This window comes from Brienomyrus brachyistius, chromosome 5, assembly GCF_023856365.1.
Source record: "Brienomyrus brachyistius isolate T26 chromosome 5, BBRACH_0.4, whole genome shotgun sequence".
Classification (NCBI taxonomy): domain Eukaryota; kingdom Metazoa; phylum Chordata; class Actinopteri; order Osteoglossiformes; family Mormyridae; genus Brienomyrus; species Brienomyrus brachyistius.
The window spans coordinates 3,564,203-3,591,085 of record NC_064537.1 but is presented as its reverse complement, the minus strand read 5'-3'; the positions used below and the strand labels follow the sequence as shown (position 1 = coordinate 3,591,085).

At 51.3% G+C, this 26,883-nt stretch overlaps 1 protein-coding gene across 1 annotated transcript in view; it reads right to left on the bottom strand.

Moving 5' to 3' along the window:
* kif19 (kinesin family member 19) overlaps positions 1-26,883 on the bottom strand; it is a 35,451-nt gene that overhangs the window by 1,171 nt on the left and 7,397 nt on the right. Inside the window, 18 exon segments of the mRNA XM_049015854.1 lie at positions 658-820; positions 1,308-1,696; positions 2,108-2,213; positions 4,641-4,731; positions 4,892-5,055; positions 6,897-7,018; positions 7,236-7,506; positions 7,940-8,138; positions 9,112-9,277; positions 9,626-9,782; positions 10,230-10,352; positions 10,460-10,606; positions 12,598-12,792; positions 12,931-13,056; positions 14,884-14,907; positions 14,909-15,021; positions 16,179-16,266; positions 16,848-16,958. Coding sequence (XP_048871811.1) covers positions 658-820; positions 1,308-1,696; positions 2,108-2,213; positions 4,641-4,731; positions 4,892-5,055; positions 6,897-7,018; positions 7,236-7,506; positions 7,940-8,138; positions 9,112-9,277; positions 9,626-9,782; positions 10,230-10,352; positions 10,460-10,606; positions 12,598-12,792; positions 12,931-13,056; positions 14,884-14,907; positions 14,909-15,021; positions 16,179-16,266; positions 16,848-16,958 — 2,755 coding nt within the window.

Below are 26,883 nucleotides of genomic sequence, written 5' to 3'. Positions count from 1 at the left end.
TCACTACCCTGCACAGACTTGGCACCGTTCGTATCTATATCAGACGGAGTGAAGAGAGCGATGGTCGTTTATTCACATATTTATGGAAAGAGGAGTTAATCTGCCAATTGATAACTGGATAAGAGGAAGACAGATGGACCAGTAATACTTTACTTAACAGGATGAACCACGAGTAGAAATCTTGGCCGATACCGATATCCGGTACATTTCTGTCAAAATATTACCGATACCAGTAACTGGCTAAACTCTGATCTCCATAAATCTGCAGTGAATCCGATGTCAGTGGTGATACTGAAGATCCTGTGAATGTGTGTACACAGTCACATCATGTAAGGCAGGCAGTGAGACGTCAGCCAAGTAGAGGTGCCCTGGGAGACTGTAGCGAGTTTCTAGGGGTCGAATGAACCAATGAAATCCCTCGTCCGCCACTACGCAAATTGGCTGATTGACCAATGACATAATCAGCCTTTTTTTCACTAGTTGTGTCTTTATTTGTAGTGTTGCTAACTATGAATACTGATAAACTTTGAATATCGGCTGGCAATATTGTGCAAAACTGGCATATCGGACCAGTGCCCATGTCTCGATTTCTAACGAACCTCAGCCGATACCGATACTCTAAGCGACATGTGGCACGCACCCAGCTGGGAGGCTCACCTGCCATGTGACTGTGGTGGGCTGGCTGGATTTTGGTTAGGGGGTGGACCCCCCGGACTTGGGGCCGAAACGGGGGGGCGGGGGGCTGCAGGCTGTGGAGATGGGGGTCCGAGGTGCTGTCCAGGGGCCGCAGACGCTGGCTAGATGCCTTGGGCTGTGGGAGCTGTGGCCGGCGAGGGGGGAGACGGGGGAAGGGGGCGAGATTAAAATAGGAAGTGTCTGCAGATGAGGCTGGCGAAAGTCCAGTCGATGAGTCACACGGCAGCACAGAATGCGTTACTGAAAAGCAGCCGGGCCTCCCAGAATCTGCATGAGGGTGTCTGAGTACAGAGTCCTATTTTACCATGATTTACCAGGTGCCAAATCATAAGGAACCAGCTGCAGGAAGACACTAGATAAGCACATTATACCGAGCGTATTATCCCCTCCCAGCCAATTAACGGACCTGCAGTCGCACCGCACATTGTTTGCACTAAGCACATTATTTTATTTATATATAAAATATAATATGCAATTTTTCGATTGTCCTCATTTGTTTTGCATGACATGGTTTGATTCAGATATGTACTGTAAGGGATGCAGGTTCGAGCCCAACAAGCTTAATGTCGGCTGTACCCTTACATAAGGTTCAGACTGAGCCGCTCACTCACCGCCTGCCCTGTGACCTCGAAGGAGCGTGACCTCCTCTTGCGACGGCGGGACTCAAAGTCCTTCTCCCGGGCGGCGGGGTTTTTGGGCGCGGGCAGGCGGCGGCAGCGCCGGGTCCAGGTACCCCGCTGCCCAGGTCCCTCCCCAGTGCTGCTGGACAGGTTGTCGTCCGAAGTGGCGTGCCGTAGCTCGGGGCTGGGCTGGCGGCCGCAACGCCGCTGCGTGCCTCTAGGGGGCGCCTCACTCAAGGACAGGCTGCTCTTGTGCTTCTTGGGTTCCAGTGGGGAGGGCGGTGCTGGGAGCTGCAGAGTGTCTATCTCCAGGGCCTTAGAGCGCCGGCGGGCAGCTTTCATGGCCACGTCCTTCACACCCTTCAGGATCTGCTGACACTCTGCACGCACACACACGCACACACACACATACACACACACACACACACACACACACACGCTTAGGAGGGTATACCTGTCCTTATGGAGCCCGCTCATTCACTTCTATGGGAAAATGCTGACGCTAACTATGACAACCTTAACCCCCACCCAGCCCTAACCATAACCATAAGTAACCAAGCAAAATACAAGAGTTTGTGCATTTTTAGTTTTTTCATAGCAGTCACTGATTTTTACAAAATAGAGTTTTCCCTTATGGGGACCAGGAAACCGGTCCCCATAAGGGGAAAAAAAATGGATATTTATCACGTTATGGGGACATTGTACCTCACTCAAGGACGTTGTGTCCCCATAAGGATAGGTATACCCGCTCGCTTGAGATGGCGCCCCCCAGAGGTGCCTGTGAGCCTCACCTCTGTGTGAGAGTGTGGCGTCGGTTCCATTCTCGCTGCTCTCAGGGGATGAGTCTGGCTGACTGCTGGCACTGTGACTCAAGGGCCCGAAGCGAGGGCTGAGGTCCTGGGGAGGGACCAGTAGGGATGGGGGGGGGGGGGCGCAAAATAGTCAGTAAGACAGAAGAAAACAGAGGAAAGGAGAGAAACACACACATACACACAGAGAGAATTAATGAATGAAAGACAGGAGGACAGAGATACACAGCAACAGGAAAGAGAGGGAGGGAGAGAGAAAAAGAGAGGAACATAAGACAGAAATAGAGAGAAAGGAGGGACGGAGGGAGTGAGAGGGAAAGTGACAGAGTGAACAAAAGAGACAGAAACAGTCAGAGGGTGATAGAGAGAGGGGGTGGAAGAGATAGAGAATGAAAGAGTGGGAGGCAAAGAGAATGAGAAAGACAGAAAGCTGGAGATGGAGGAACAAGAGAGTGAGGGAGGGAGAAAAAGAAGATAGAAAGACAGAGGGGTTAGAGTTAGGGCCCTGTGTCTGTGATTCTTGGAGGCTGTGGGGAGTGAGCGGGGTGGGGATAGTTTTAACGAGCGAGCGAGAGAGAGAGAGAGAGAGAGAGAGAGAGAGAGAGAGAGAGAGAGAGAGAGAGAGCGCACACCTGAAAACTACTGCACATAGCAACATAATTACAGCCTACACGGGGGTTCATAGCCTACACTGGGGTTCATAGCCTACACTGGGGTTCATAGCCTACACTGGGGTTCATAGCCTACACGGGGGTTCATAGCCTACACTGGGGTTCATAGCCTACACTGGGGTTCATAGCCTACACTGGGGTTCATAGCCTACACGGGGGTTCATAGCCTACACTGGGGTTCATAGCCTACACTGGGGTTCATAGCCTACACTGGGGTTCATAGCCTACACTGGGGTTCATAGCCTACACGGGGGTTCATAGCCTACACTGGGGTTCATAGCCTACACTGGGGTTCATAGCCTACACTGGGGTTCATAGCCTACACTGGGGTTCATAGCCTACACTGGGGTTTCTGCTCTGACTATACAGTACGCAGGTACCCTCCACCTTCTCTTTTATATTTTGCGTGTCTATGATATGTAGCCTAGATATTGAAACTATAGTAAAAGATCAGTTATGTCAGTTATGTATTTTTGCTGGTATGACGTCAGTATGATTGTCAGCAGGCCTTTAAACTGTCTATTTTTGCTGAGAACCTCTTACTGTGAAAAATGCTCCGCTTCTCTAGCCGAGCTGCTGCTGCTATGAGGTGTTAACCACGTGTCTCACGCAGGCAGTATGGTGACTGAAACTCATCCACATGGCCGCCGAATCAAATCAACATACACGCAGCCGTGTGTCCTGGGCTTTAGATGCCTTCAGGATGTCTCTAAACCATTGTTTCCCAATACAGTCCTACCAAGAGCTGGGAGGGAGCAAAAACCTGGACTGTCTGAAGGTAGGGAGTTGGGAGGGAGAAAAAACCTGGAGTGTCTGTGGGTAGGGAGCAAAAACCTGGACTGTCTGTGGGTAGGGAGTTGGGAGGGAGCAAAAACCTGGACTGTCTGTGGGTAGGGAGTTGGGAGGGAGCAAAAACCTGGACTGTCTGTGGGTAGGAATTTGGAAGGGAGCAAAAACCTGGACTGTCTGTGGGTAGGGAGTTGGGAGGGAGCAAAAACCTGGACAGCTGTGGGTAGGGAGTTGGGAGGGAGCAAAAACCTGGACTGTCTATGGGTAGGGAGTTGGGAGGGAGCAAAAACCTGGACTGTCTGTGGGTAGGAATTTGGGAGGGAGCAAAAACCTAGACTGTGTCTGGGTAGGGAGTAGGGAGGGAGCAAAAACCTGGACTGTCTGTGGGTAGGGAGTTGGGAGGGAGCAAAAACCTGGACTGTGTGGGTAGGGATTTGGGAGGGAGCAAAAACTTGGGTTCCCGAGAACCCAGACTGGAAAACACTGCTCTAGACCACTTGCAAGTGCTAACTGAGATGTGTATCACAAGTCCCCGAGATCGCAGTTTAATGCCCATTCCTAAAAATACTGGAAATACTGAATGGATGTGGCCTCGAAAGTGCCTGCTTCCACGGTAACGGTGACCCACCCACCAGTAGAGCGGCGGAGTTTCAGCCATAAAACATGGCTTGTGGATGGCAGGGGGCGCAACAATGGTGACCACACGCAGGTTTGAAGTCAATAAGGGATCTTTAGGACGAACGCAATCCTTCACCGCGAGAGAAGCCCGTGAAGATCAGTGTTTTCATGCTCGTTTTAATGGGAAACCCCTCACCCCCCTGGGGGAGACCTGAGACGGGAAGGGATGAATAATTGAGGGATGTTCTGCAGGCAGGGAAAAGGGTTGGCTTGGCTTTTGGCGGCTGTGTCTGCAAGGCCCCAACGGGCCCTGGAATGAGCATAGGAAGCAATTTACAGCTTATTTACTCCCCTTCCTGTGCAACCCCACACGCGAGCCAGGTGCCAGTGTGGGGCGGGGGTCCAATGACTGCTAGGGCGGGGGCCCAGCGACTCACCTCGTTCAAGCAGAGGGGAGGGTGGCTCAGCAACACAGAGTGCTTCATCTGCCGGGACTGAGCACTGCTCCTGAACACCCTGTTGTTGTCACTGTGGGGGAAGAGGGGTAGGGGGGCTGTCATAGCAATTAATGACCTGGGGAGGTCGAGGTCGAAGCAGCCGCAATCCTGAGGTGGAGCCTGGCCCTGATAATTAAGGTCATCGCTGGGGGGGGGGAGTTATGTTATTTTAAGGGGGGTGGCTTCCTTACCCTTCAGGCTCTGGAAAGATGGGTGGGAGAGTGCGCCTCCCCCCCCCCGGGTGGCCACGCCCACTCTCGGAGCCCAACGTACAGACGCTCTCCTGATGCAAGTCCCGGTCCTGTAGGAGGTCGGGCCCCAGGACAGGTAGAGTGATCTTGGGCAGGGATCCCTCCTGAAGGAACAGGGTACCGGAAGGGGGGGAGGGATTAGGCTTGGGGGGCTACAAGCCCCGTGAGGTCACGGGGCCATGCAAGTAGCTGGCGTGTTTGCGTTTAATTAGCCTCAAAACTCGCGCACATAACACCACACGTGCGTATGCCCTCACGAGCAGAAAACCCATCTTCACGCGCTCGCGTCTTCACAGCACTCGATCGCTCGACGGGTTGAGTTTTCATATTTTGGAGGCTGATTTCTCCAGTTCGTTGATCGGTCACTTTGAATCCTATAACTGCCAGTCTGTTTTGGAAGAAGAAGATGATTACTGACCAGTCGAAGAGAGAACAACCAGTTTCACACTCTGTCATGATGCCTGAGCAAATCACTTTAGGGTTTCATCATCACCTGGAACGTGCAATATTAAAATAGGATCTCTGAAAGACGTAAAGTTAGGGTAAGACTTCTTGCTCCGACATCACGATAGAGCGTGAAACTGATTGATCTCTCATCGACTGTGATAGACCAGTCAAGAGGATGGGTTTTCTGTTTGCGAGCGCAAACGCTCGTGTGCTTTTATGTGCGGTGGTTCTGACGCTAATGAAATGGCATAGATCCACTTAGAGAGCAGAACTACATGGGCAGCATCAATATTCTGTACTAGAGATGGCAGGTCTGTGCTGCTGGAGGATGAACATCATGAAAGGGAAGGCAAGCCAACTCAATAAATTAGTCAGGAGGGATGGCTCTGTTACCCACTGCCAGGACACTCAATATCCCCCCCCCCGTGCCTCACTGGTACTGGTTATTTTATTCAGGTCCACTATATCCACCCCTTTGTGCAACGGCATTTATTGTTCACATACACATTTCACTGTGTATATAAAGCCTTGTGTGATGTATATAGCCCCTTATGTATGTATATAGCCTATGTATGTATATAACCCCTTGTGTTATGTATATAGCCCCTTATGTATGTATATAGCCTATGTATGTATATAACCCCTTGTGTTATGTATATAGCCCCTTATGTATGTATATAGCCCCTTATGTATGTATATAGCCCCTTATGTATGTATATAGCCTATGTATGTATATAACCCCTTGTGTTATGTATATAGCCCCTTATGTATGTACATAACCCCTCGTGTTATGTATATAGTCCCTTATGTATGTACATAACCCCTTATGTATGTATATAGCCTATGTATGTATATAGCCCCTTGTGTTATGTATATAGCCCCTTATGTATGTACATAACCCCTCGTGATATGTATATAGCCCCTTATGTGTGTGTGTGTGTGTATATATATATATATATATATATATATATATATATATAACCCCTTGTGTTATGCATATAGCCCCTTATGTATGTATATAACCCTTTGTGTTATGTATATAGCCGCTTATGTATGCATATAACCCCTTGTGTTATGTATATAGCCGCTTATGTATGCATATAACCCCTTGTGTTATGTATATAGCCGCTTATGTATGTATATAAAGCCTTGTGTTATGTACATAGCCCCATATGTATGTATATAACCCCTTGTGTTTTGCATGTAGCCCCTTGTGTCCAGCCCCCCTGTTTCACTCTGTGTTCTGCACTGTAAGTCCTGTGAAAACCCTCCCCCAGTCACTAATGTCTGCGTGTCACACTGCGCTCCTGGGGGAAGGTTATTTCGTGCCGCTGTATATGGATGGTAAGACAATAAAACCACTTGACATGAGTGAGCCAAGATGCCGAAAGGATAGAAGGTGTCAGCCAGGACGGCCATCACCGCCTGTAGACCTGCCTGTCTGCAGATAGTGATGTCTGTGTCCGTGTGGGTCCCTATGGGTGGGACACAGACCCACCTTCAGCGTGTGGAGGGACACCTTGTCCAGAGCCATGGCCCGGTCCAGGTTTCGCTCGTCCAGCTCCCTCATGTAGATGTCATAGAGCTCTTGGAGGTGGGGTGGCACCAGCAGGCTGTGGTCTGCAAACCAAACATGGGGCAGCATTTGCTTAGTCTAGAGGCAGTGTTTACCAGTACGCATTTGCGTGGGGCCTCTCAGGTTTGGGGGCCCCCTGTTGGCCACTGACAGTCACTACAGTAAAGGGAGCGGGGCCCCAGATATAACAAGCCCACCTCTGGCTCAGTCACACCTACAGCCGGAAGTGACATCCCTGGGGGGTTCTTGGGGGGGACATACCGTCGATGAACTGGCGCTGCTGCTGAATGATGTCATCGCACAGTTGCCGGTGGCGTTCGAAGCGGCGTACCACAGCCTCCTTCTGCCGGATGACGTTGTCTTTCAGCAGCGCGTGAGACTGCATCTCCACGCACTCGATCTCCAGCTCGTGCACCTTGCAGAGCAGCCCCAGCACCTCCCGCTGCTCCTCGGAGCTCACCTGCCGCGGCAGCAGCTCCTCCAGCCGGCGCGAGCGCTCCCGCAGCTCCCGGAAGCGGCGCTCCAGCGCCACCTGCAGCGAGGGAGGACTTCAAGTGACCAGCTGCAACACTGCATGGTTTCTGTTGAGTTTTTACCTCACTGCCATTTCTTCTCACCATTGAGGAATGGAGTGATTTTCAAATTAAAGTTTTATATTCAAGTCCATAAAGATGAACATATTTTTACTCACAAATTCTTCTTTGAATTAATAACAAATACTAATATTCACTCACAGTTCTGTAGATTTCTGCATGTATGTTCAAAAAAAGTTAAATATAATAGGTCTATTATTGTACCTTTCATAGAACACCATTAAGAAATAATAATTAAAAATGCCCCCCTCTGACACAGTGTAGCTTGCATTTGACTCCCCCACAGAAAATAACTGCCCAGGCCTACCCTAGACCTTCCATGAGGTATTTACGCCTCCCCACCCCCCACCCCTAACCCCCCCAGGAGCCGACCTTCTCCTTGCGGATCTTCTTCTGCTCGGCCATTAGGGTCACCAGCTTCTGCCTAGCTAGCAGCACCTCCTGACTCTCCCCGCTGTCAGAGGGCGACTCCGCTGAATCTGTCTCCTTCCCGCTGTCGTCCTTGGCCGGGGTCTCCTTGCGCCGCTCCCCCCGTCTCTTCCGGGCCCTGCGGTTTCGCTCCTGCTCCCAGCTGAAGCAGGCAGGGGGGGGAGTTTGCTTGTCACATCAGTAAGTAAACATACTCAGTCTGGCTCTCTGTGCTTCCAGGCCTCACCAAGACCCTGTACTGAATTAGCAGCCCCTAGGTAATGGTTGGATAGATGCTTATAAGCGTGAGGTAGCAGTGAATCACAGTCAAAGTCCTCCTAGGTCTCCGCTTTGCTGGAAGATGTCGTGTAGCTCCCGCTCCAATCCTGCTTACACCCGTACCTGCACATTCACTGGAAGCTCAGCCAAGCCGTACTGATGCCTGATCGACTGCCCTGGACTTGTAATGTTCTATCTGACCTGTACTTGTATGCTGCTTTATACAAAAGCTTTTGCTATACATTATAAATGCAAAACGTTTTGCATGACAACAGTCCAATAAATTTTATGTATATTTTTGTGTGCAACGTGCAGCAATGCAGTGCCCAGCAGGGGTTGTGTCGACAATGGATTCCCAGAAAAGGCCTTTCGCACCGATGTTGCAAGATGGGAAACCTTTAACGTGCCGCTGTGACGCTCTTAATGCTTCAGCTACATTTTTAGCTATTTTACCGATGATTTTATGCATAGCAACGCGCACATTACACAGTGGGGTCAGTAAGTCCTCGAAGCAATTAGAGGTCAAGGCCCCTGATTAAGGTCCCAATGCTTGAATTAGTGACCTTCCGATCGCAGGCACAGGTTCATAACCCATCCAATTCCCACACCGACCCGGGTCAGTGGATCGCAGCTGAAAGGCATGGTCAAAGTGGCTGAAGCCACGAGTAGCGACAGGGGTCCATGAGTGGCGATGGGGGGCGGTGAGTAGTGATGGGGGGCTGTGAGTAGTGATGGGGGGCTGTGAGTAGTGATGGGGGGCTGTGAGTAGTGATGGGGGGCTGTGAGTAGTGATGGGGGGCTGTGAGTAGTGATGGGGGGCCGTGACAGTGGGGGTTATCAGCCCCAGGGCCACTCACTCGGCAATGGTGAGGAGGTGCTTGGATGTGTCCATCTGGATCTCCATGTTGTTGCTCTCCAGCTCCATCAGGCTTCTGCGGATCTCCATCTGCTGCCGGAAAGCTTCCAGAAGCTGTTCCCGGAGCTGGTTCATCTCCGCCTGTGAGGAGTGGGCCTGGACCTCCGCTACGGGGGGCAAGAGGGGGGGTGAGGACAGGGTCTCACTCTGACAGAACATCTGTAGCAACCGGCTACACCCTGGGCACACTGAACACTTCGAACGATACATGGAGTTAATTAAGCATGTCGGTTGAAAATGCTTCTATATTTGATATTTTGTTCAGACGTTTGGTCTTTCACAGCGGCCCACTTACATAAACATTCTCTTGGCAAGACAAAACATACCAAAGTTTCTTGGAAGGTTCTGGAAATCCTGTGCCCTTAACTGATTTAGGGTCAGCGCTCCTTCGCCTAATCTAAATCCTTAACTGTTAGGAGCTCATTTTTAAATTTGATCTGGAGTCAGCCGGCCACCTTGCACGCTGCGGATGTCGGTGCGGTCAGAATTGAGCTGACGGCCGCCCTGCTCGGCGATCTTGGTCCTGAGGCGCTGGATCTCGCTGCGCAGGTCCGAGATGATGCTGGTGTACTGCGCGATGTGGTAAGACACGTTCAGGAGGTTCCTCTTCACCTGGCAGCCCCAACAGGAGAAAGGATGAGCTGCTGATGATCCTGGAGTCTAGCCCAGGCAGCACTGGGCACTTCCCTGGGTGGGATGCCAGTCTGTCGCATGGCAATTAAAAGGTGCCAAGTCGCCCAGCGGTATGTCGCTCCACCGCAGAAGAAAACCAGAGAACCAGGAGGAAAAGCGAATGCACACACAGAACAGAGGTGGCCTTCGAACCTGCAACCCTGGGGCGTGAGGCGAAAGTGCCACCCAGAAACCCTGGCAAAAAATAATTACAGATACAAGTATGAAAATTATGTTTAAAAGTTTAAGAAGGCCTTACAGGAGCCTTGCTTTCCCGCATCACATGACAGATGTGCGACTTAGCAAATACGCAGCCTCACTGGAATGTACCACTGCCAGGCCTAGCAAGGGGGGAGCAGAGGTGACCGGGCTGCAGCGGGCGCTCACCCGCGTGCGGATGCTTTTGGCGCGGTCGGCGTACGCCAGCGTGTTCCGTGACTCCTCAAAGGCCATGGAGGCGGGGCTGATGTGGGCGATCATGACCGTGCGGCTATTCCCGCCTAGGGAGTCCTGCCAGGCGAACAAAGAGGATGGGTTCACGACCCAGTACAAATGGCAACTCCATCCGTGACGACGACGCCAGGGCGTGTAATTATGGGATGTGCCGTAGGCTGTACCTTCAGCAACCGTGTCAGCTTGCTGTCCCTGTAGTTGACGTACTTGTTGCCGTGCCTCTCGCTGAGGGCGTTGATGCAGTTGCCCAGTGCCAAGAGGGAGCGGTTGATGTGAGCACCTTCTTTCAACCTTTGTCCTCGGTTACGCGTCTGCGGGAGGTGATACGAGAGTGAGACCCCTCTGCCCTTTCACTGGGGGTCCTCATCTATCTACTTTGTGCTAAAAACCCTAAACAAAGGCATGTCGACCCCCCAAGTTCAAGAGTGAGCCAACAGGTGCCACAATACCACCCAAGGGCCAGCAGATGGCGCTCTTGTAACCCCGCTCCCCCACAGCTTGCTATCAGTAGCAGAGGGTCATTAGTCATCCCTGTAAGGAAGGAAACATATGTAAACAGAGTTTAACACTCTACTGAAATACAGACAAACTTCTATATCCCTCAAGTGAGTGACAGGAAAGGAGCAAATGTGGAGATACACCCTAAGCCATCTGATTATTTTTTAAACGATTCCCATAATAAGACAAGTACTTTCCCTGCAAATAAATGATACACATTTCCCATGATGCATGTCACCTTAAACTGAGACACAGTCCTGCGTACATAAGCATAAGGCTCATTACAAATGCCTTACTGTGCATTACGATAAATCCTGCAGTAAACAGGCTGCCCTCGGGGGGGGGTTAATGTCCCTTCTGGACGGGATCTTGCACCGCGTTGAGGAGAGCGAGCCCAGCTCTTGATGGAGCCTCTTGTGCCGAATAATCAGCAAAGGACCCTGCAGATCTGTGCATGCCTACATCAGCCACGTCAGCGGGCAGGTGAGCAGGCAGCCCTGCTGACCCACGACCCTCTGAGATCCCAGCCCACACACTCTCCCCATGTCCGCATGGGTTTCCCTTAATAAGTGCCATTTCTCCTCACACAGTCCAGAGACTGGCTGACATGGAGACCCCATCTGAGGATGGATCTGGGTCTGTATCCACGTACCATATGCCTACTAAACTGACTCCAGATCAGATTTCCCGGGAATAGCAGCTTCCAAACACAAGTGGACCACAAAGTACTTCTACAGCACAGTTTTCACAACAGCTATAATTTAAAGCCATCATCTTCTCCAGGGCTGATTACAATTATGGCATACTGGTCACCAGTCCTGCACCTAAATGTGTTAGGGTTATTTGTTAGGTAGATGCTTTTATCCGAAACAATTAGTGTGAAATCTCTCTGCCAACCCTGGGATCTGAACCGACGACATTCTGATCACTAGCAGAGTGATCGTCTGAGGGATTCTGTGTCGTGCGACAGGCATGATGTATCAAGACCCTGTAAATACAGGTAAACCCTACAGAATCTGCCTGCCAGTCCACTGTGTCTCTCTGCTTGGTATTTTCCTTTAACTCTGTTACTCTGTCCCCTGAGCCTCTTGATAAACTCTCCTCAGACTGTCGGCTCCTTGTGAGTAAATTTTACACCCTCTCAGGGGTCAGAGGGACCCCTTTAGTGGCACTGTATATGGTTGCTAGCGTCTGTAAACAGGAATTTCTTACGTGCAGTGTAATGAGGCTCAGTCCAGTTGAATATTTGCTGATTCCAACATCCACTGGGACTGGGAAAGAGCCTAACACATGCCACTGGGTGCCAGACAGACCGACAGGCAGACGGACAGACACACAGACAGGCAGGCAAGCAGACAGACAGGCAGACAGATAAGCAGGCAGGCAAACAGGCAAGCAGATAAACAAGCAGGCAGGCATACACCCAGGCAGGTAGACAGACAGGCAAACAGGCAAGCAGGTAGGCAGACAGACAGGCAGGCAGGAAGACAGACCGACAGGTAGATGGACAGACACACAGACAGGCAGGCAAGCAGACAGATAGGCAGGCAGGCAGATAGACAAGCAGGCAGGCATACACCCAGGAAGATAGGCAGGCAGGTAGACAGACAGGCAAACAGGCAAGCAGGCAGGCAGACAGACAGGCAGGCAGGAAGACAGACCGACAGGCAGATGGACAGACACACAGACAGGCAGGCAAGCAGACAGACAGGCAGGCAGACAAACAGACACGCAGGCAGACAGGCAGGCAGGCAGACAGACTGACAGACAGACAAGCAGACACATATTGACACACGTGGCACACCTGTGAGGCCCGCTCGGAGCCAGCCAGGTCGATCATGAAGAGACGCCCAAAGCGGACTTCCTGCAGTACATCCCGGCAGCGGCTCTGCTGCCGCACGGCCACCTGCAGCACAGCGTGGGAGCGTGACGACGTCTGATTGGCCGCTGTGGGCTCCTGTGTCCGCTGCTTGTTCCCCTTCATCAGCAACTCCATGATCTGGCAGACGGACAGAGGGGGAGAGAAGGGCACCGACACTGCGCCTTATTCACCGTGACGCCTTGGCACATGTAGGGACTCCTCACATGGGATAGATGGCGCCCTTAAGTAGGGCAGCTGTGGAGAAGAGTCCCGTACCTCCTGAGCATTGATAGTGGACACCTCGGTGATGCCTGCAACCTGTATCTCGCCTTTCGAGTCTTCACGTAGCTCAAGGATACCCGAGGAAGGGTTTAGAAGGTCCCGGATCATTTCGTTATAGATCTGAAGGTAGACCAACGAGTGAAAACTGAGATCTAGGGCTAAGAAGAAGGTATTCAATTGATTGAGAAATTTCTGCTCCTAAACCCCTGATTTAGGATATCCACGGCCCTTGGAGAGCAATATCTGCTCTCATAACCACTTGTATCACCATGTCAGCCACGTTCTTCATGATCTCCGGAACAGCAGAGAGGCTGGGACAGAGCTTTTGTACCGCTGCGGTGCTGTAGATCCAAGAAAGACAAGCAGCAAGGTGGTTCTGAATTGTCTGCACTTTGAACAAACTGTTCGGATGCTGTGGAAGAAATAAGATCTTCTCACCAGCTTGTGGAGGACGTGCTGGGAGGCCAGAGGAGAGGAGATTGTCGGTGGGACAGGGGCAGAGTGGAGAGGACTGTCTGCGTGTGTGTTTGCGTGTGTGTCTGCATGTGTGTTTAAGGCTGACCTGAAAGAGCAGATTTAAGGGCAGGGCAATAAAAACGCCAGCTGACTTCATGTGGGCCAGAAAATCGCCGAACAGACCTGCGGAGGCGGGGGTGGGGCAGAGCCGCACAGCCTGCTGGGAACGCCCCTGACCCCGGATTCCTCCTCTTTGACGACACGCCTGCGTTTACGGCCACGAGGCGCACCCCGGTAGGGATGCAAACCCATGACCTCCCCGGCAACGCTGTCGCCAGGCTGCCTGAGGATGGGGTGACCCCGGGAATGCTTGAGATTCGGCCGGACGGCGACCCAGCCCTGCTCCGCCCCCCCGGGCTCCGTTACGCCTTTAACGGTGTGTACATAGTTTTCTTTATTTCCTCTCTGGCCGTATTAAACAAATGTAAAATAACTCTGTCAATCACAGCTCACTCCCTCTCTCTGGCTGTTTCTGTCTCTTTCACAGTCTCTCTCTCCGTCTGTCTCCCTGTCTGTCTCTCTCCATCTCTCTCTCTCTCTCTGTCTGTCTCTCTCTCCCTGTCTGTCTCTCTCTCCATCTCTCTCTCCCTGTCTGTCTCTCTCTCCCTGTCTGTCTCTCTCCATCTCTCTCTCTGTCTTTCTCTCTCTCTCTCCCCGTCTGTCTCTCTCTCTGTCTGTCTCTTTCTCCATCTCTCTCTCCATCTCTCTCTCTATCTGTCCCTGTCTCCCTCTCTCTCTCATCTCCCTCTATCTGTCCTCTCTTTCTCTCTCTCCCCCTGTCCCTCTCCTCCTCATCCACACTCTCTCCTACTCCCTGCTTACACCTCGAATTGGCCATTAATCCTAAAATATGAATTATCTCCCTTGTACCATAACCAAGATATGCAGACGGGAAATGGATGGACGGGTGAATTTATCACCTGTATGATTCATCTTAGTGCACAAAATGCCTTTAAAACTGTCACAATAGACAGCATTAGATTCTGTGCTGCCGAAGTCAGACGCTCGAATGGGGGCTTCGAGTAACTGTGGTAAAAGGCCATCAACCCCCAGCCCCCGTAACTTATATGTAAGATCAACACTTCATTCCTGGTGACAGGGCTTGGGGGGGGGGGGGGGGCAGCCATTGTGGTTGAGTGCTAACTCTGTTTGCCCAAACACATAAAATTTGCTGCCAGTGTAAACAGCAGGCGGGGGGGGCTTTAAGGAGCCCCTGTCACATGCGCTACAGTTGTCACATTACGAAGCGAAGATGAAGGGCTACAGCCTGAAGAGGACAACCCAAACCCCCCCGATACTAAAGCTTCCTCAAGGCCAGGCCTAAAACAGCACCCCCTACTGCTTTCTTCAGTGCATGACATGGAGATTCTAAGACATGACGCCCCCTAGTGTTCACCTTCTGCCTTGGCATATATGAAATGCACGGCTCACCTCAAGATACGACATGGAAACGCGGGTACTCCATGTCGTCGCTGGTCTCCTCGATGGCGTGGAAGAGGTCATTGAGGGTGCGAACGTATATGCCGGGTTCCGCGTCTGTTCCCAGCATGGTGTAGGTCTTTCCACACCCTGAACACACACACACACCCATCTCAGGTCAATATACGGGTTAATATGCAGAGATATGGGTTAGTATGCAGCTGGGGAGGGGGCTGACCCTGTGCTGTGACCCCAAGCTCGCTCTCGCCTGTGCGTGTCTGTGGGCCTCATGGAGAGCAAGATGGGGGAGGGAAAAGAGAATTTCTCCATGGGGGTGGTTACAGTGTCACTATTCTATTCTGCTCTGAGGCAGGGGGAGAGAAAGTGAATCTGACGAAGATGAGGACGAGTGATTTAAGGTCGCTGGTTTGCTTTAACAGGGCCGGCACGGGTATTTGTTCGCATATTTAATGACAACCAGGTTTCTGAATTGAGTGTATAAAGTCAGGATGCCCCCCCCCATCCCCCACCAGCCAAAACTGCTAAAATTGTCAGTCATGACGGACAAACGGGCCGAAACAGGCCTGGAGCGGTTCTGACTGCATGAAACTCCATTCATTGGTCACTGTGAAGCCGCAGTCTGGTTCTGTTTAGGTACAGTAACGGTGGGTGAGACCCGACGGGATTTCTAGCTCAGCGATCAGTCTGAAGGCGCCTAGAATCTAGGCCTTAAAGCAGATTAGGGTGGGTTTAGAAACATACAGTCTTATCCCAGATTTCCTGGCCCCGCCCTCTCCATATGGAGGAGCTTAAATGATCCAATCCCGCCCTCTGTTCCCTCAGCAAACAGTTAACATTATCCTCTTAAAATAGGATGCGTCTCTTAATCATTACAATCGCAAACAGCGAAAAAAGAATCATAAAACCCAAATGACAAACACGCTTTGGACGTCTGCAGCGGTAATAAAAAGTCGATGTAAGGTTGCAGGACCAGATGTCAGCAGATGAAGTCCAGTTAAAACAGCAACAGTGACTAAGTAATCATGGTCGATATTACAGCCAAATATTCTGCTGAATTGAAGAAGTGTAGAAAATTAAGTTAGGATCTTGTCATGATGGCGTTGGTGAGCAGCGACTCCTATAGACGCACCTTACCAGAAGGACCCAAACGTTGTCATGGAGATGGAGGCGGGGCTGTGACGCCCTGGACATTGACACGGCTGACAGACACACTGTTCATACTGACACTCACATCTACCACAGTTAATTATAAGGTTTGGGGAGGGGGGAAAAGGGGCGGGCGGTACCTGTAGGTCCGTAGGCAAACACGGTAGCGTTGTACCCCGAGATGAGCCCTTCGATCAGGCCCTTTGTGGTGGCCCGATACACCTGCTCCTGTGAACCAGAGGAAGGGATTCATTACCTAGCTGGGCCACCAGAGGGCATGGTGTTTAAGGTCCTACCAGCAAACTAAAATCGCTGGTGAATCTGCCTGCATATATTCTCAGACAGAAATTTAGGGACTGGGGGCGTTTTCCACAGCTAAGGAGAAAAATAACAGGAATGCTGACAACTGCAAAATCACTGCAGTTTTAATGCACGGTCTCCAGTGTCAATATTAAAAACGCATCTAATCACCTGCCATGTAATTCAAACACAAACAAACCCTAACCCTAACCTCCTGGGTCAAACAATGTTACGCATTAATACATTAAATGAAATATAATTACACATAAATTGCAATGAAAAAATCGTGATGCCACAAAAAAAAAATGCATAAGCACAGAATGGCACCAGAAACTATCAAAACCATCAGTCACGGGCTTGACACTACACAGATATCACAAGCAGACCATCCTGTTTATGCAGAAACCAGAGTCTATCACAGCATGTTTGGCAAGGTGGGCGGGGTCGATGTGGTTTTGGGTGGGGCTTATGCACAAGAGGGAGTGGCCTGGCCCCTATGGACTGCTCACCTGCGTGGCAGCGTAGTCAAATGCCACGTCGAACATGTACGTCTTCTCCCGGGACCGGTTGGCACGGAGAACATCATCGGGGTCCTCCATCGGGTCCATCAGAACCACCATCTGGACAGCACATGCAGATAAAACGTGAAACAAGAAGGTCGTCCGGTGCGTACAGAGCCCACCGCTGAAAACGGAGCTAACAAAGGCCAGCGAGCCCCTAAACGCTCACAGTGCTTATCCCCATATAACTTTAATTGTGTGCTGTTCTCCATGTTTAACTCAATGTCTTACACAGACAGGCAGCCTGGAACGCATGGCAAATGTCACCTTTAAACAAATGAAACAATTAAAGGAATTACTGTAACAAGAGGGGGCGCCACTGCCCATAGATGGGTTAATGAATCACATAAGGGACACTGCCTCCGCCTCATGTGAGCCTGACTCTCGCCCTCCCCCACAGGGCCCCGTCCACTGTACCCCCCAAAGCTTCCATGTGTAACGATGTGAGTCAAAGCAGCTGATCGCAGATCAGCGTCCGCTGCCGCCGCCTAGATACCATATTAACTGAAAGTTATCACAAGACGACACAGGAAAAATCACTGACATTTGCAAGCATTTCTCCTGTTATAATTCAAAATCAATGTCCTTCTTTAAGTTCTTTTATGAAACCTCCAGTATTATCAGAACAAGCAAAACCACCGTAAGTTCTGTTTATTCATGTTTATTAAATTATCATTAATACAGGGAGCTTTTTAATATCTCTTGTCCCTGTAGCTGCTAAATACACTCATTATTAAAGCCAAAGCTGTCTGCTACCTAGAAAAATGTTTGCTACCTAGAAAAAATTTTAGGCTAAAATCTGGGTTTATTCTGAGCGGACTGATGGTGCCGGTGTTTATGTGCATTAGGCTTGTTGGGACCAGTGTTATTATCGTAAACGGAAACGAAAACGAACACTAAATAAAAGAAAATAATTCACAAACTGAAATAAAAAATAAAACTATTTTTTTTTAAAAAAAAGTGTTGGACTTTGATCAGTAAAATTAGCGCCACACCACCAACATCTTTTTACTTGCTTATCCACAACATCTCCTCTTTTGGTCGACGTGGTTGCTGAGCTTCCCCTTACTTGACTTCAGTTTTTTGCTTCCATGATTTTCCAGAACAGTTGCAGGCGGCGTGCTCCGCTAACCGAACTTAATAACCGAACATAAGGATACGATGAATTTATACAGATTACTACGTTTTGGGCGTCACAATACGCAGCTCATTAATATTTTAGGCATACTACTAATTTCCGTATGGAATTGTGGGCGGAAATAATGTCCGTTTAGTAGGGACTTGGAAATTTTTCACCAAGGTGTCTTGATTAACTTCACACCTATTTTAATGGAAGGAGATTAAAAACCATAAAAAATTATACCTCATTTGTCAATATATCTTTAACAGAACCAGAGATATTTAAGATTTAATATGCCTGAAATCGGATTTTTGTTCTAATGTAATTACAATTAGAACTGCAGAAAAAACTGTGAATACTTAGAACAACTTCGCTCTGCATAGGCGGAGGGCAGCCTGCGCCTCATTCAATAAATGTAAGAAATTGTAAATAGGGTATGGTGCACTTAAACAACCATAACTTTGCCAATATCTAACCAATTTTAGTGATTCTTGTTTTTGAATGTTGAAATGAAAATTTACTTAGGGGTATCTACATTAACTGGCATGATGTCCAACCAATCAGGAGCCAGATCGGTGGTCACGTGACATTGATCCATCCTCCGTACAGCACATAAAATCCCTTCAATCTTCAATCATCCAGAAGTGGGCACACGATTGTATAGTGTGGGCATGCATCAATCGTCATCATAGTTGGCAATTTTCACATTTAGGGTGCAATAAATATGCCTGTGCACAAATAATCGATGCCCCACGATTCTTTCGATTTTTATTTAGTGCGTGAAAGTTACCTTATTTTCAAATTGTTGTTGCTCCGCGAATACTGAACCGATTTTGATCCGGTAAAAAATAAGAAAATCAAGTATAAATAAATTATTCAAAACGGCGGATATCTCATAAGTTGAATGCAGAGCTAGCCGCGAAAACCGCATATTCGCACCCATCCCGTAGCCACCGCTGAAAAAATGATGACGTCATCACACGGAATATTAGAGTGAGCGATCAAAGCAGGATTTCCAAGTCCCTACGTTTAGAGCTGAAAAGTCTGCGTCCAAAAACACCGCAATAACATACAGTCTATTTGATGAGGAAAAGTAATAGTTTAGATTAAACAACCCATCGGTAAAATAGTCAATAGAATAATCAATAGAAAAATAGTCGTTAGTGGCAGCCTTATCACAGGAGTATGTTTATCTAGGCCAAACTTCACATCCCCCCAGGGACTCATTACTTGGCAACCGAACAGTCAATGCCTGGAGATTTAGTGACTGACTCGCTCCTCTTTAAAATAATATAAACTTTACAGCCTGCTTATGGGCGGAAGGACAAGAGCAGAAATGGCATTCTGCATGACAACAGCCGAACCCCAGAAGATCCCGGAGCTGAGGGCGTTTGAGCTCTGCAGTGAGAAACGTAGGGGATAAGGAGCAGGAACGGCACCAGGAAATGCGTTCAAATCCTGGAGGTACAAAGCTATACGGGCGAACATCCAATTGAAACACAGCACCGCACGGCAGCTGGTCACCGCGGCTACAGGTGTCAGTAGTGTTGGTTCCAGATGGAGGATGAGACGACGCGGAAGGAAAGAAGAGCAGGTGACTGCTTCAATGACCTGTGAATGTGGGGGAAGGGGGCACAGCTACAGAAGTGAGGGGGCCACCTCTGGGGTTTCGCATATGTCCGGGGTCACACCAAAGGTCAGGAGTCCCAGTCAAAGGTCACGCCAAAGGTCAGGAGTCCCAGTCAAGTTTCTGTGGGTTCCTCCAAGCATGACGCTGGCATCCAGACAGGAAATCCTGTCAGCTGCAACCGCAGACAGACACACTCAAACAAGCACACGCAGACAGACGCACGCAGACAAGCGCACGCAGACAGACGCACCAAGACAAGCACACGCAGACAGACTCACGCAGACAAGCACACGTAGACAGACTCACGCAGACAAGCACACGCAGACAGACGCACCAAGACAAGCACACGCAGACAGACTCATGCAGACAAGCACACGCTGACAGACGCACCAAGACAAGCACACGCAGACAGACGCACCAAGACAAGCACACACACACAGACACACCCAAACACACACCCAGACAAACACACATGCAGACAGACTCACGCAGACAAGCACACTCAGACAGACTCACGCAGACAAGCACATGCAGACAAACACACACACACGCAGACAGACTCACGCAGACAAACACACACACGCAGACAGACTCACGCAGACAAGCACACGCAGACAGACGGACCCAGACAAGCACACGCAGACAGACTCACGCAGACAAGCACACACACAGACACACCCAGACAAGCAAACGCAGACAGACACACGCAGACAAGCAAACGCAGACAGACACACCCAGACAAGTACACGCAGACAGACACACGCAGACAAACACACACACAGACACACCCAGACAAGCCAACGCAGACAGACACACGCAGACAAGCAAACGCAGACAGACACACGCAGACAGACACACGCAGACAAACACACACACAGACACACCCAGACAAGCACACGCAAACAGACTCACGCAGACACACACACCCAGACAAGCAAACGCAGACAGACACACGCAGACAGACACACCCAGACAAGCACACGCAGACAAGCACACGCAGACACACACACCCAGACAAGCAAACGCAGACAGACTCACGCAGACAAGCACACGCAGACACACACACAGACACACCCAGACAAGCACACCCAGACAAGCAAACGCAGACACACGTAGACAGACACACCCAGACACACACACACACAGACCACGACCTACAGACACAGCAGCAGAGGTACTGCTTCAGCCAGCTGAGCCCTCACTTTTCATTAAATAAGTGTCCCCCCCCCATACCCAATATCCTCAGACAGTTCTGGGTGCTCAGCATCACCATCAGGTTCTTCTGTAGGAGTGACTTGCTGGCATAACAAACAGACTTTCACAGCCTGACCCGACGGCAGGACATACCAAAGAAAGGTGACCGCGGCGGCCGACCCACACGCCCAGAAGGGCAGCCCGTCAGACTGCCAAACCACAGGGCAGCACTGTGCTCAGGGGGTCAGGGTGGGGGTCAGGGGGTCATGACAAACAGCAGGCCCACCCCCCAAAACACCCTTTCTGTAAGTAAAAACACAGGCTTCACCTCCGCCCACAAAAACAGAGGCACGGACAGTCGTGAGAAAATGGAAAATATGTCCTTCTCAGATAGAGCCATAGTCACTGGGATCGTCATGGTGAGCAAACTGGGTCAGGATTGTGATTCCCGAGCAGCAAAGGTGCCACTCGTGGTACGGGGGGGGGGGGGGGGGGGGGGCTCCTCATTAATCCACCGGCCCCAGAGGGTTCAGGTAACTCGTCACACGGCAGCCGGAGACGGCAGGTGCTGAAAGCGAACTTCCCTTCGGCGATGGCAGCTGGCGGCGTTTGGCACGGGTTACGAGGTTAGCGGAACGTCGCCGCTACGCTTGCCAGCTGCGCCGTCTGCGATCGCACATTAAACTTTCATGAGTGGGGGGGGCTTTCCAAACCCCCCAGCTAGCATGCACGCGAGGCTCCACAACCAAAAGCTGTCAGGATCATTTTTAATATGCTGAATCTGGGGGGTCGGGGTGTTTGAAGGGGTGAGTGGGGGTTTAGTTTTCGTGACGGAAAAGTCTTATTACATAATCCAGTCCTCCATAAAACAACAGCAGAGATCATACTGTTTTTACCTGATTTAGCCCGATCCTGGAGCAACTGGAGGTAAGGGTCTCGCTCAGGGGGGTAAGGGCCTCGCTCAGGGGGGGTAAGGGCCTCGCTCAGGGGGGTAAGGGCCTCGCTCAGGGGGGTAAGGGCCTCGCTCAGGGGGGTAAGGGCCTCGCTCAGGGGGTAAGGGCCTCGCTCAGGAGGGTAAGGGCCTCGCTCAGGGGGGTAAGGGCCTCGCTCAGGGGGGTAAGGGCCTCGCTCAGGAGGGTAAGGGCCTCGCTCAGGGGGGTAAGGGCCTCGCTCAGGGGGGTAAGGGCCTCGCTCAGGGGGGTAAGGGCCTCGCTCAGGAGGGTAAGGGCCTCGCTCAGGAGGGTAAGGGCCTCGCTTAGGGGGGTAAGGGCCTCGCTCAGGGGGGTAAGGGCATTGCTTTCAGGACCAGCGATGACATCACTCTGCTGATCCTGAGGTTTAAACTGGTCCTAAACGAGTCCTAACTTGCTGAGCCACACGCCCCCCCCCACACCATATATGAAATATTAAAAAAAAAAAAAAGTCAACACATTGATCTACGCATAAACTGCCTGGGATCTGACCGGGCCCATGGTCCGGTCTGTGTCCCCGAAGGAGAAGCAGCTTCTACATTTCCATACACTTGCCCTTTAAAGCATCCATACCGTCATCATGTGACTCTGTGCCAACAGCCAATCAGAGCTCAGGCCAGGGCTGTCCGGGGAGGAAGAAAACTGTGTGCTTTCTGCTCTCGTCCCAGACGAAGCCAAACTACGCAGCAGAGAGTGCTGCTCCAGTGATGGGGAGGAACGATCAAGTACACAAAACCGTCAGGGAAACAGGGAAGGGCAGCCTAAGGACAGCTTTCAGGGACACTGGGCCACAAACTAGAGAAGGAGATGGAGGTTTGTTTGCACAGAGGCTGGGGGAGTGTGGAAGGCCGTAACGACCGCGTCGAACAGCTAGGGGGCGTGGACACGTCGCACACAACTCTGCAGAAAGTGTGACCCTCACTGAGATATTAAACCTCTATCTTATATGACCCTGTGCATGCGAGAGCCTTGTGCTGTGCCTGATTATCTGCTGCCATTTTGAACGGGGGGGGGGGGGGGGGGCGTGTTACATTCACCCAGGTGGGGGGCACGGCTGAAAACGGACTTGTTGTCCTCTGTGCTCTTCAGGAAAAAAAAATAGATCACTGGAAATGCGAACATTTACTGTAAGAAAGGCGCACCAACTCAGGCTGTGATGTTTTCCAGAAACTTCTTTCAAAGCCTCCCCAAGAATGATCACCTTCCCCCCCCCCCGACCTCAGCTTCTGCACCGGCCGATGGGACTTGCACGACAGCGGTTTTTAGGAAAAGTGGGATCTCCGCAATGGCCAAAAATGGACTCGAAGCGCCTGGGCCGCCCGCAATCCTTGGCGACTCTGAGCACCCCCACATTCCTGCCGGAGGCACAGCACAGGTGTGGACAGTGTCCTGGCACCAAGAACCCCCCCCCCAAGTGCTGAGTCATGAGCAGTGTTCCAGGCACTGTGCTGTTGCTAGGAACCGTGGAGGTGTGATACTGGCGGCGACAGGCACAGGGCCGTCAGATGGAAATTCGGTGACGATGACACAGGCGGACACCTTCATCCATATGCCTGAACAATATTTCTTAATATTCTGCCATTTTCAGAGTAATTCAGACTCAGCACAGTCCTAAAAGTCACCCCTCCTTTAACCTAGATTTCTGGATAAGTAGTAAATGTGTAGTTCAAATTTCACAGTTTATCATTTTTCATCTCTTCCCAGTGATACATGTCCTGAGCTTCCAGAAACAGACTCCAAGCTCACATGATCCTGGATAAATATTTTCATCCAGTTTTCTGTTTTTCTGTTCAGAGATATACAAACCTTGTGTATGTTCCGGATTTCTACATGTACATATAAGCACTTTTGCTATATAACATTAAGTAAACATTCTTTGCTCGCGTGCTGGAAAAGCGCAGGGGCGCGAATAAAGATGCAGTCCATCCTCACAGTCATGGGGTATTGTGGCAACATAACCACATCCATCCCATCCAGCAGGGGTCACTGTGACCCAGGAAGCATGGGATAAAATGCGGGAGACACCCTGGATCAGATGGCATCCTATAATAATGTCAATAACAATATGACATACATGCCTTTCGAGGGCAAGACAAACAGGGCAGCTCTTGCAGAGTGCTAGCAATGTGAAGGGTGTGGGTTCAAATCCCACGGAGCACATGTTTATAAAAAAAACCTGTAACTCTTCCGTTGATTGCAAGCTGCTTTGGCTAAAAGTGTCAGATCAATACATGAAACGTAAATCTGTCCTGGGGATGTAGATGTCCTGTGATAACCTTCTTTATAAGAACCAGCCTTTGACCACAAAGAAAACGCTGCTGTTCTCAGAGAAGTCGCTCAGTTGTATATGAGCTGGGATTTGGCAGTGTGTGGAAAAGGCAGCCTCCCTCTAGGCAGCAAGGGGCTGGGGGTCGCACAGCACCCCCCTCTCTACACCCACCACAGCCAGCATTTGCCACGCCCCTAGCAGGGGACCTTACCCATAAGAGGGGAACTTCATAGTAGCTAAAAAACGGAATCCCCTCCAAGCTTCATCTTTCAAGGTGATTTTTATTCTGCTCCTTAGCTGAGTCAGGACCGTGAAAATTACTGAGGAGGTTCAGACCATCAGGGCACTCAATGGTCCAACAGCCGAGCCTTCCTGGGCAGCTTTGCGGTCACACACACTGCTGCGCCAAGGCTTGTCGTGTTGAAAGCAGCTGAAAAGTCACGCATAGAGAAGATGGACTCGGCTGCTGGAAGCCGACAGGGACCCTGGGCCCTGGGTTCTGCTTCCAGGACCCTGCAGGATCAGTCCAGGCACTAAACAGCAGCGGGACTCTCTGAACCGGGCCAGGAAGGGAGGTGCAATGGTTGCTCTATGTGTATGCCCCCCCCCCACCCCCACTCCCCCGCCTTTACATCTACATCCCCCCGGCGACGCTGCAGTTGCCTAGGCGGCAGAGTCCCAATGACAGACTCCTGGCCACCTGTTGCTGTTTTGCTAATGATGGCAAGTGGGGGGGAGGGGGGGTCTGCGCCCTTAATGATAGGAGAGAGGGGGCTGTAACTGAGCAGCATGACACGCTTACCAAATGCTCCAGAGTGTACGCAGACACACCCACTCGCATACACGCACACACACATACAGTGCTGTCACTCTGGCTTCACGAGTCCCATGTGCAGTTGCAGTGCTGGTGCTCAGGGATTCCTCCTGCCTGCCCCCCCACCCAGTGCGGTCACTCTGGCTTCACGTGTCCCATGTGCTGTTGCAGTGCTGGTGCTCAGGAATTCCTCCTGCCTGCCCCCCCACCCAGTGCGGTCACTCTGGCTTCACGTGTCCCATGTCCTGTTGCAGTGCTGGTGCTCAGGGATTCCTCCTGCCTGCCCCCCCACCCAGTGCGGTCACTCTGGCTTCACGTGTCCCATGTCCTGTTGCAGTGCTGGTGCTCAGGGATTCCTCCTGCCTGCCCCCCCACCCAGTGTGGTCACTCTGGCTTCACGAGTCCCATGTGCTGTTGCAGTGCTGGTGCTCAGGGATTCCTCCTGCCTGCCCCCCCACCCAGTGCGGTCACTCTGGCTTCACGCGTCCCATGTGCTGTTGCAGTGCTGGTGCTCAGGAATTCCTCCTGCCTGCCCCCCCACCCAGTGCGGTCACTCTGGCTTCACGTGTCCCATGTCCTGTTGCAGTGCTGGTGCTCAGCGATTCCTCCTGCCTGCCCCCCCACCCAGTGCGGTCACTCTGGCTTCACGAGTCCCATGTGCTGTTGCAGTGCTGGTGCTCAGGGATTCCTCCTGCCTGCCCCCCCACCCAGTGCTGTCACTCTGGCTTCACGTGTCCCATGTGCTGTTGCAGTGCTGGTGCTCAGGGATTCCTCCTGCCTGCCCCCCCACCCAGTGTGATCACTCTGGCTTCACGTGTCCCATGTCCTGTTGCACTGCTGGTGCTCAGGGATTCCTCCTGCCTGCCCCCCCACCCAGTGCTGTCACTCTGGCTTCACGTGTCCCATGTGTTCTTGCAGTGCTGGTGCTCAGGGATTCCTCCTGCCTGCCCCCCCACCCAGTGCTGTCACTCTGGCTTCATGTGTCCCATGTCCTGTTGCACTGCTGGTGCTCAGGGATTCCTCATGCCTGCCCCCCCACCCAGTGCTGTCACTCTGGCTTCACGTGTCCCATGTGTTCTTGCAGTGCTGGTGCTCAGGGATTCCTCCTGCCTGCCCCCCCACCCAGTGCTGTCACTCTGGCTTCACGCGTCCCATGTGCTGTTGCACTGCTGGTGCTCAGTGATTCCTCCTGCCTGCGCCCCCACCCAGTGCGGTCATATGGCTTCACGTGTCCCATGTGCTGTTGCAGTGCTGGTGCTCAGTGATTCCTCGTGCCTGCCCCCCCACCCAGTGCGGTCATATGGCTTCACGTGTCCCATGTGCTGTTGCAGTGCTGGTGCTCAGTGATTCCTCGTGCCTGCCCCCCCACCCAGTGCGGTCATATGGCTTCACGTGTCCCATGTGCTGTTGCAGTGCTGGTGCTCAGTGATTCCTCGTGCCTGCCCCCCCACCCAGTGCGGTCATATGGCTTCACGTGTCCCATGTGCTGTTGCAGTGCTGGTGCTCAGTGATTCCTCGTGCCTGCCCCCCCACCCAGTGCGGTCATATGGCTTCACGTGTCCCATGTGCTGTTGCAGTGCTGGTGCTCAGTGATTCCTCGTGCCTGCCCCCCCACCCAGTGCGGTCATATGGCTTCACGTGTCCCATGTGCTGTTGCATTGCTGGTGCTCAGTGATTCCTCGTGCCTGTGTCCCCCACATCTCTCCTGCCTAGTTGAGCTGCAATAGTTTATTAGACCTGCACTCCATACCACACCAGCTCATGGGAGTTTCTCTTACACGAAGGTGTTCTAAGGGCAGAAGGAAAAATTATTGTTTCAAAGAGATAACCAATCAGATTCTACAGCAGGTGAGTCCAAGTAATTGTAGGAGGCGGGACCAGCTAATTAGATGTCTTAGTCCCGCCTCCTCCAGTTGCTTAGGCTTACAGACTGGGGCCTTTAGGCAGAGATAATGTAAAGCACTTGGACACAATGGAAAATATGCTA